At 37.8% G+C, this 9,791-nt stretch overlaps 1 protein-coding gene across 1 annotated transcript; it reads left to right on the top strand.

The window, feature by feature from the left end:
- Positions 1-46: 46 nt before the first annotated feature.
- ptges3b (prostaglandin E synthase 3b (cytosolic)) lies at positions 47-9,768 on the top strand. Its single transcript, XM_056238381.1, has 8 exons — positions 47-193; positions 4,299-4,412; positions 4,534-4,603; positions 4,712-4,810; positions 6,375-6,464; positions 6,588-6,644; positions 8,212-8,236; positions 8,870-9,768. Coding segments are annotated over exons 1-8 (477 nt in total). The 5' UTR covers positions 47-191; the 3' UTR covers positions 8,890-9,768.
- The last annotated feature ends 23 nt before the right edge of the window (positions 9,769-9,791 follow it).

Here is a 9,791-nt window from a genome sequence, read left to right as displayed (position 1 = left end):
CATTATTTGCTTTGAGCTTGAAACTTGAAACGGAAGCTCTAGAAAAGTCCAGCGATTGTGAGGGGCGTGGTTTGAGGCCCCGCCCACCCGCACTCCTGTGACACCACCACCAGAACAGAACATCGGGAGAACATACCAGAAAACCTCTGAGCAGACGCCGACTATCACACACTCACACAGCCGCCAAAGTCATGTAAGTGTGAGCTCTATGTTAAATATATCTGTTCAGATTTATGCGAAATTCAGTTTGTTACTGAAACCAGCACAAAATAACTGTGTAGACTGTGAAGCTTATCGCTAGCCAGCATTAGCTACTTCCGCACGACTCAGTCACTCCTCACGTAGTCGTTAAACTATCTAGCAACTCAATGAAACCCCCTGCAGGGGAACGCAGAATTTAAAACGCTAAATTTAAAAGCATTAGGTTCAGAACTCTGTAATTACTAATATATGTTGAAATGTGTAAAAAAATATGGTGTAAGTATAAATTGGCGCGTTACAGTTAGCCTGAAAAAAGGTCACCAATGTTAGCATTTAGCGCCCTTTTCCCACCCAAGACCGTTCATAAATACACACATCTTTGTAAAATGTATGTTACTATCGACGAACTCGCTGAAAGAGTAGCTGATGCGAGGGGAGTTTATCGGTTTCTTTTACGGTTAAATGCGCGCGCCGCCTGCACGTGCTGCAGGGCCAGAGAGCTGGAGTGAGTGTGTGTGTGTGTGTGTGAGAATGAATGAAAGAAAGAACACACTCATAACACTCACTATTCAGTGAGCACACTACAAGAAGACAGCGATTATATCTGAACCTGTCTGTCCCTCAACAGCTCTGTGCTTTTAAACGATAATCCTTACTCTGTGCTTTTAAACGATAATCCTTAATTTTATTTCAATGGCCTGAGTATTTCCACAAATATTTGGGCTCAGATTATCATATTGATTAAATGTAAGCATATTATAAAAAAAAAAGCTTAGTTGTTTCCTAATCATATTTCACATCAGTTATCAATTAATGAATGTGGTCCTATGGACATGTACAGTTTGATAATGGAACTGAACTCTGAACTCAACCTTTGTTTAGTAGTGTTGACTTGTGTCAAGAATTTGATACACCATGCTTTAGAAAAGGAGCAGTAACAGGCGGCAGATTGAAGTGCTGTGGCACAGATGTCCATGCCACCTGCTCTTTGCAGATCTATTTATTTGTTGAACAATCAAGTTTTCTGTACCTCACTTGCTACTACTTTCTGTACCTAATACTGCTAACAATATTTGTGGGAAATGGTGTTTTGACACCCAATATTTAAATTAGTGATCGAATGCAGTTTCTTTGGATGATGCTAATACCGATATCTAGAGAACCAGGTGAACAGTACTATATATTTTATTATATTTGAATGATATTTTTTCAATAAAACAGTTATATTGTGAAATATTATTTCAATTAAAGTAACTTACTTTTATATGTGTGAATACATTTTAAAATGACTTTATTCCTGTGATCAAAGCCGAATTTTCAGCATCATAACACAGTCTTCAGTGTCACATGATCCTTCAGAAATCATTCTGATTTGATGCTTAATGAAAATGTTTCTCCATCTTATTAATCTAATTTTGAAAAGACTAAAAGAGTTATTATATTACATATTTTTGTGGAAACCCAAATACATTTTTTCAACGGGTTCAAAGGAACAGTATTTATTTGATATAGAAATCTTTTGTGACATTATAAAAGTCTCTGCTGTTGTTTTTGATCAACTTTATGCATCCTTGATGATAAAAAGTATTAATTTAGTTTAAAAAACCGCACTGACCCCAAACTTTTGTACCGTTGTGTATATCGTGTAAGTTTAACTGTTTCTCAGGAAATTAGAGAATCTGTGACAAATTTCTTTTGCACAATTTATTGATATTTATTAGTCAATTTTTGTTTAATTTAAACCATCAGCATATCGGTTATAGCATGAAAAAGGCAGATATAACAAACCCATGGTTTATTAGTTAACTGATAGGCACTGAGTTGTATAATGTCTGTTGCATAATCCAACCTTTTTCTCTGGGTAAAATAATTAAATACTTGCTAAAACAAAATGAAATCAGTACAAATTACAGCAGTCCTTGACAATACAGACTCCCCGGGGCCAGCGTGAACGACGATCGGCACAATTGACGGAAATCACTGTCCTGATCAGGCCAGTGCTGCATCCTCACGAAAGTGTATCCTTAAATTCAAGCGCAAGAAGACACGAAAGAGAGTTCGATTCTCTTTCAACTCAAGTTTCAAACTCGCATCCAAAGCGTGCGCCCGGAAAGCCGCGCTTTAGACAGAGCACAAATATGGAATTGAGTTCTCTTCTAAATCACACAAAATTATATCAAAATGCCCATATTAGCGAGTGTCTTTGTAAACATTGTCAGTTATGTCTTAAATGAACATAATTGTAATTGTGTACCAGTATATTGGATCTGTGCATTCGGTTTTAAAGTGACTGCAAACAACAAAAGACACAATCACTTACTACTCTTGACTAAATAACTAAAATATCGCTCACTACTCCAATCCAAATATCTGTATCGGAATACGCCAATAGTTATTGCTTAAAAACGATATCGGTATCGGGCAAACATTTTTTTTTTTAATCTTACCGGTGCATCCCCACAATATTTAGTGTTGTACTATAATATACTAGTGTTTTGAACAATATATGGGAAAACGCCTCTCGGGCATGAAAGTGCAGCTGCTATCTCTTTGAATGGGGAAACATAAAATTCTCCAAAACTGCTCGCCAAGCTTACGATTAAATTTCATATTTGAAATCACCAATGAAATCTGACAACTGTCTCTAAACGCTCTAATCATGACAAAAAAAAAAACAGCATTTTCCAGGCTAGGCCAAGCTTATGTGCAGTCCTAAAGGCACGTCTCAGTACACATGCCTGTTCCTATAGGAACCGGAGCTTCTAACGGCAGCGGCAGTGATGCGATGACTTTCCAAACGCCGATTGGCTCATTTCTTTAGAAGGCGGGGCTTATTCCACCATATTGCTGTTGCACTTTCTCCCATTCATAAGTAATCGGAGTGAACCATCTTTCTATAAAGTCTTTGATATAACCATAGAATGACCAAATATCAGCTGATTGATCTGACATATTTTATCCATTCATTTAAACTATCCTAATGCTACGTTCACACCGGACGCGAATAGCGCGTCAAATTCGCGTCTACCGCGTCTAGTTTGACGCTTGACCACTTTGTGTTAATTCGCGTGTCAATTGCGAAATTGACGCCCGTAAAAACAAAAGTTTGAAGCGAAATTTACGCGCGTCAGAGGCGAAAGTTTCGAAACCCTTTGGCGGCCATCTTTTTAGATGTTTATCGAGCATTATTACATTATTCGAGATAACATTATTCGAGAGAGTCACCGCTCGTATATGCTCTGGAGAGCAGAAACAGCTGCGTAGGGGACATCGTCGCTGTACTCGGGTCCACCAGAACCTCCGGAGGGTTTCAGGAGTTTCACAATTTGCTCCAGGAGCTAGGTTTGATGGACCTAACGGTGAGGACGCTGACGAGGACAGCGTAGGCCGTATAAGCCCTCGGCCTCGAGTGGTCTATGCCTGTCGAGCCCGCGCTCTACAGCCCGGCGCGAGGTTCACCCTCACCCGCACACACCTAATCTGTCATTTATTTTTGTTTTGATAATAAATGGAGCCTCCAAAAGTGAAACCTGTCCTGTGATTTTTAAAAAAAGTTTTTATACACTAAATTGTGTTTGTTGTCTTTACATTAGAATAATAATGTTTCATAGAATAGATATGGAATAAATAGCATTCAATACAAAATGATTATCTCTCATATATTGAAATTGAGTTTTTATGTGAAAGATTTGCTTTGCACACCAAGTATTTTTGTCAAATTACAAAATAGTTTATTGAGGCCAAACATAAAATAACATTATAAACTGTCACTTCACCACGTGACAGCAGCAAGCAGGCTCCTGATTGGTTAACGCGGCGCGAATTGACGCTAAAGTTCAGATTTTTCAACTCGGGCGGCAGACGCGAAATCATTTGCGCGAAACGCGCCGCGCCAGACGCTTAATTCGTGCGAACGAGGCGTATTCGCGTCTACCGCGCCGCGCGCGTAACGCGTCTTTGCATTGACTTAACATTGAAATCACTCGCGCCTGACGCGCTATTCGCGTTCGGTGTGAACGTAGCATAAGATTACCATTTCCTTATATAAAATGTTTATCGCTGAATTATTCAATCCATAATTTAAATTTCCTCCTCAGGCAACCAGCATCTGCTAAGTGGTACGACAGACGGGACTCTGTCTTCATTGAGTTTTTGGTGGAGGACAGCAAGGATGTGAAAGTAAATTTTGAAAAGTCCAAATTTGGGTTCAGGTATGTATTTCAACATCTATGTAAAACACCAAAAGCTTCTTATTGTCATTGCTTTGGATTCTAGACTGTAGTCTGAATGTTTTGTGGTTTAGCTAATGTTGTCTCCTGTGCTCTTCTTCAGTTGTCTCAGTGGGACGGATAATATGAAGCACTCAAATGAAATTGACCTTTTTGGATCCATCGATCAAGATGTGAGTTTAGCACACAATTGAGAGATCATGTTTCAGATGATTTGCTATAGTTGGATGTACATTTCAGGATGAGGATGTTTTGTTTCATGTTTTACGTTCTATTCTCAGGGGTCCAAACATAAGCGTACAGACCGGTCGGTCTTGTGCTGTTTACGGAAAGCAGAGCCAGGGAAATCCTGGCCCAGGATAACAAAAGACAAGGCAAAGGCAAGTTTATTGTTGTTGCTTTATTTGCAATTAAAATGTTTTTTTTATTATTTGATTAACAACTTTAGGACATATATCTTGACAATTTGAAGTCAAACTCAAAGTTAAATGTGGATTTTAGTGCTTATTTAAAATAGTGGTCGGCCGATATATATCGCCACGGCCGATATTTGTCATTTTTTTTTATATCTGGATCGGCCGATACGTTTTTCTGTTTGGCCAATATATTGGAGCTTTTATTTTGTGAGGGAGCGCCAGACTTTTATTTTGACGTCGTTAATACGTTACTGGATAGAACTGTTAAACAGAGATAGTAAATTGTATATAATAAAGTGTTATAGCCCTTGCTTTTATATTATTAGTAACAGAAAGGCAAACACTATACTTTCTCATTTACTGTCAGCAAATACGCATTTATATAATTTAAACAAATCTTTGAATATCTAATTAACGTTTAATTTCACACACCTTGCAAACTTGGTTGAATTCAGCTGCCAGATATTTTGAAGTGAAAGTTCAGCTTCACTGGAGTCGCACGATCAACAAACTTTAAACCCTTGATTTCAAACTATTCTGCGTTATATTCAGTTGCCCACTATGTCATATTCATGTCATTTTCAATGTGCTGTAAGTAAAATTAGTATTACCTTGTCTTTATTTGAAAAAATATAATCCCAGTGTGCACAAACTTCCTAGATTACTTCCTTTTTATATATATTTTTCCCAACTATTTATTTATTGAGAATCGAGAAGTTGCCATCTAAAGGAAGTCTAATTAAGAGATTTATTTTTCAATTCATTTTCAAATTATTTATTAAATAAGTTTGTGTGTGTGAATTTGTATGTATGTATATATATATATATATATATATATATATATATATATATATATATATATATATATATATATATATATATATATATATATTCTGCTTTCAAAGATATCGGCATCGTCCATCAAAAAAACAATGTCAGTTGACCACTAATTTCAAAGTGCCCCTGTTATGCTATTTTAAAGGTTCCTAATTTTGTTTTGAAGGTCTCCCACAATAGTTTCACATGAATCCAAGGTCTTACATTTTTTCATAATATACATTGCACATCACCTCTCTTCTCATAGTGTCTGAAACGGTTCAAAGATTCAGTCTCTCTAAACCCCTCCTTTCTGCAGCTTCCTCTGTTCTGATTGGTCGGATGACCCAGTCTGCTGTAAAAAGTATAATAGGGGCACTTTAAAGATGTCAGTCATGTACTTGTGTTTTGTTTGCCCCAAGCCTCAATTATGCCTCAAAAATACAGAATAATAGCACATCTGGTTTGAAGGATGTACCTGAGCACTGGGATTTGTAGCACAAGAGCACAGTGTTTGTGTAAAGTATTAAAATTAAATTGTAGACAAAGTTGTTTGGCAGTCAATCTAGTAAATTGTTAAATCTAGTTAACCTTTAATGTATCAGATAACCTGTTGTGGAAAAAATATTAGTTAATGGTATCATCCTTTAATATCGGTGCAGCAATACTTAGTGTTGACTTGGTTAAGATAAAACTTAATTTTTGTCTACAGGTCAACTGGCTTAGTGTTGACTTCAACAACTGGAAAGACTGGGAGGATGATTCAGAGGAAGATGTGGCCAACTATGATCGCTTTTCAGAGGTTAGTTCTTTTTAGTTCAAAAATAGCTATTCACCTTCCCAGCAGTATTCCCTATTAGTATGGGACTTGTGTGAGGAATGTGTCTAATTAATGTGCTGTTCTGACATGATTTGTTGGTTTTAGATGATGGGCAACATGGGAGGAGAGGATGATTTACCTGATCTAGATGGAGCAGATGAGGTAAGATTTAATAGTTTCTGCATATGTGTAATAGTTTAGTAAATGGGATAGTTCCCCTAAAGTATTCACTCACCCTCGTGTCATCCCAAACCTGTATGACTTCCGTTCTTCTGACATAAAATATATTTTGTCCATACAAATGGGTCCATTGTTGTGTTGTATCCCATTGACTTTCATAGTAGGGGCAAAAACATTCTTCAAAATATCTTTAGTGTTCCACTGAAGAAAAAGTCATAGAGGTTTGGAACGATGTTAGGTGAGTGAATGATGACACTTTACAGTGAAGTATCCCTTTAAAGCAGGGGTCACCAATCTCGGTCCTGAAGGGGCGCTGTCTTGCAGAGTTTATCTCCAACCCCAGTTAAACACACCTGAACCAGCTAATCAAGGTCTCAGGCGCATACTAGAAACTTTCAAGCAGGTGTGTTGGACCTGGTTGGAGATAAACTAACCAAAAAAGTTGTTTGACCCCTGCTTTAAAGGGATATTTCACCCGAAAATGATCCCATAATTTACTCACCCTCAAGGCCATCCTAGGTGTATGACTTTCTTCTTTACAGCCGAACACAATCTGAGTTATATTAAATAATATCCTGGCTCTTCCCAGCTTTGTCATTGGCATTGATTAGAGCCCGAGATTCTGAAGCTCCAAAAATAAAATAAAAGTGATCCATACGAATCCAATGGGTACATTAAACCCAAGCTTCACAAGCGAAGCGATTGGTTTTTTGTATATATATTTAAAACTTTATAAACTATAATCACTGGCGAATGGTGACCTCTGACCCGACGTAGGTGTAGTGTAAGCTTAGGTGAGAATTAATGAATGGCGAAGCGCAGAGGAGAGAGCAAAACAAAACGCCGTTCACGATTTAGAAGTCTAAACCGAGAAGTTTTAAAGACCAATGCCGGAGGATTACGATATAAGAGAAGAGGAGCTTGAGTTTGTTGCCCTGCTCTATTTGTTTGAACCACGAGAGGCGTCGACTCTCACCTGAGCTTACGCTAATCCTACATCCTACGCCATGCGTCGGGTCAGAGGTCACTCTTCCGCCGGAACTAGACTCACGTACAGCCTTTACCGGAAGCCAGTGATTATAGTTTACAAAAATGTTTTAAATATGGATACAGAAACTTATGACTTTGCTTCAGAAAGCCGTATGGATTACTTTTGATGCGCTTTTTGGAGCTGCAAAATCTCAGTTACTTTTCACTCACATTATAAAGCTTGGAAGAGTCAGGATATGTTTTATATCTCCAATTGTGTTCAGCTGAGAGAAGAAGTCATATACACCTAGGATGGCTTGAGGACAAATAAATTATGGGATCTTTAGGGATCAGCTTAAACTAGGAATGTGCAAAACCACTTATTTGTAATTGACTAGTTGAGGTTTTCTAAATGATTATCCAACTAGTCAGCCTCAAGGAAGCCTTGTATAATTAGGCTCATTTAGGGCGGGTCACATGATCCAGTCAGATGCGGTTCTTGAGGGCGTGGAGCACAACGGGACGGGACAGAACACAGAGTTCTCAACACACTTTTAACTGTTGATTGTTTTCTTTTCAGGAATCAGCTGATAGTGATGATGAAAGTAAGTTTTCCTCTTTTCCTAGCTTATACTTTCACTTCATTACTCTTTTAAAAAGGGGTAGTTCACCCGAAAGTCATGATTTACGTCATTTACTTTTTTACTGTTTTAGATATACTCTTAATTTTATTAAGTCATCTAAATTTAATCAACACTTTCAAGCTTTAAAATGTACATAAAGACAGCAACATAATCCAAATGAATCGAGTTGTTTAATCCAAGTCTTATATAATGAAACATTGATTAATATGATTATGAATAGATCACTGATCAACGCACATACATTGAGCATATCTAATATAGAAAACAGAAGCTCAACTGTACTTGCTTGACATGTGAGAACAGAAATCTCCCTTCTTGCCGTTCCAAACTTGTATGACGTTCATCCATTGAATGTGAAAGGTGAATTTGAGTCATTGAGAATGTCCTGGTGAGTTCCTAGTGAAAGTGTGAACTTCAGTCCACATTCATTGTAACTGCAAGAGCAGACGTTACATTTAAAGAAGAAACTTAAAAGTTGGAACAAAATGAGACTAAAGCCCAAAGTGTCCCAAAGTACATTCCCCGACGGTCCACGCACTGACCCTGTGACGTAATTTTGTTCTTTTCCTTCAACATGTCTGTTTTCCCCCCCAGAAATGCCAGATCTGGAATAAGCGGCTGGCACATTGTGGACAGACAGAGGAGGAGGGGGATGACATGCGAATGAAAAGAGCTGTCATCTAAATGGTACATGATCTGAAAGAGAGCAAAGCTGAATTGATTGAGATCAGTGGATTCGTAAGCATCACCTCTGTCCACCCCGTGGCTGCACTCCAGAAGATCGACTTCACCCTCTGTTGGGAGTTTATATGCATATTGTTGTACAGAGCTTCGTCGTCCCTCTCCTTATGAGCAGTCCTGGCTTTTTTGTTTTGTTTTCTTTTAATCTGTACTAAAACATGATGTATACTTCAACTGTTTGGAAATACTGCACTGTATTCATATTTTTTCAACTGATAAGCAATAGATGTAATGGAAAGTTTCTTTTTATTGTGAGGCATTGAAATTAAAATGAAAAGTGACAAACTTTGCAGAGGTGAAGGTAGTTTGTGTCTTGTAAAATCTGTATAGTGGACGACCTTGTGATTAAAGCGTAAGAACTGTAAGTAGCAGTTATTAGACATGACCCACCTCCCTAACATACTTCAGTCATCTCCTAACATTAGCCCTCATGTCTCTTGACGTAGTACCAGATTTGTTGGTGGTTAATATTTTCTGCTGACTCCCTCTGAAATGATCCAGTTTCCCGAAGTCTATATTGGCACTGTATTTGGTATTGGACTGTTAATGTCTTTAATATTATGACTGCAGTATGATGTCTTTACTGGGAAACAGAAAGGTATTGTATGTTTCAGATCAAGTCTAAAACAAAACGACCAAATAAGTTTGCACTATCAAAAAATTGGGACTGTTTTGTGCACATTTCTTGTTTTCAAAAGAAAAAAAGCTTTCAATTTTTGTCTACGTATTTCTAATAAACTGCTCAATGCTCACCTTTTCATTTTGTCTGCTAAAC

The sequence above is a fragment of the Rhinichthys klamathensis genome, unplaced genomic scaffold, assembly GCF_029890125.1.
Source record: "Rhinichthys klamathensis goyatoka isolate OS25496 unplaced genomic scaffold, OSU_Roscu_1.1 h1tg000521l_1, whole genome shotgun sequence".
In the NCBI taxonomy this organism is placed as follows: domain Eukaryota; kingdom Metazoa; phylum Chordata; class Actinopteri; order Cypriniformes; family Leuciscidae; genus Rhinichthys; species Rhinichthys klamathensis.
The sequence above is the reverse complement of the archived record's forward strand: the minus strand, read 5'-3'. Positions and strand labels throughout refer to the sequence as shown.

Coding starts and splice junctions, on each gene's coding strand:
- ptges3b (XM_056238381.1), top strand. Junction 4,811..6,374: donor TAACAAAAGACAAGGCAAAG/GCAAGTTTATTG, acceptor TTTTGTCTACAG/GTCAACTGGCTTAGTGTTGA. Junction 8,237..8,869: donor AGCTGATAGTGATGATGAAA/GTAAGTTTTCCT, acceptor TTTCCCCCCCAG/AAATGCCAGATCTGGAATAA.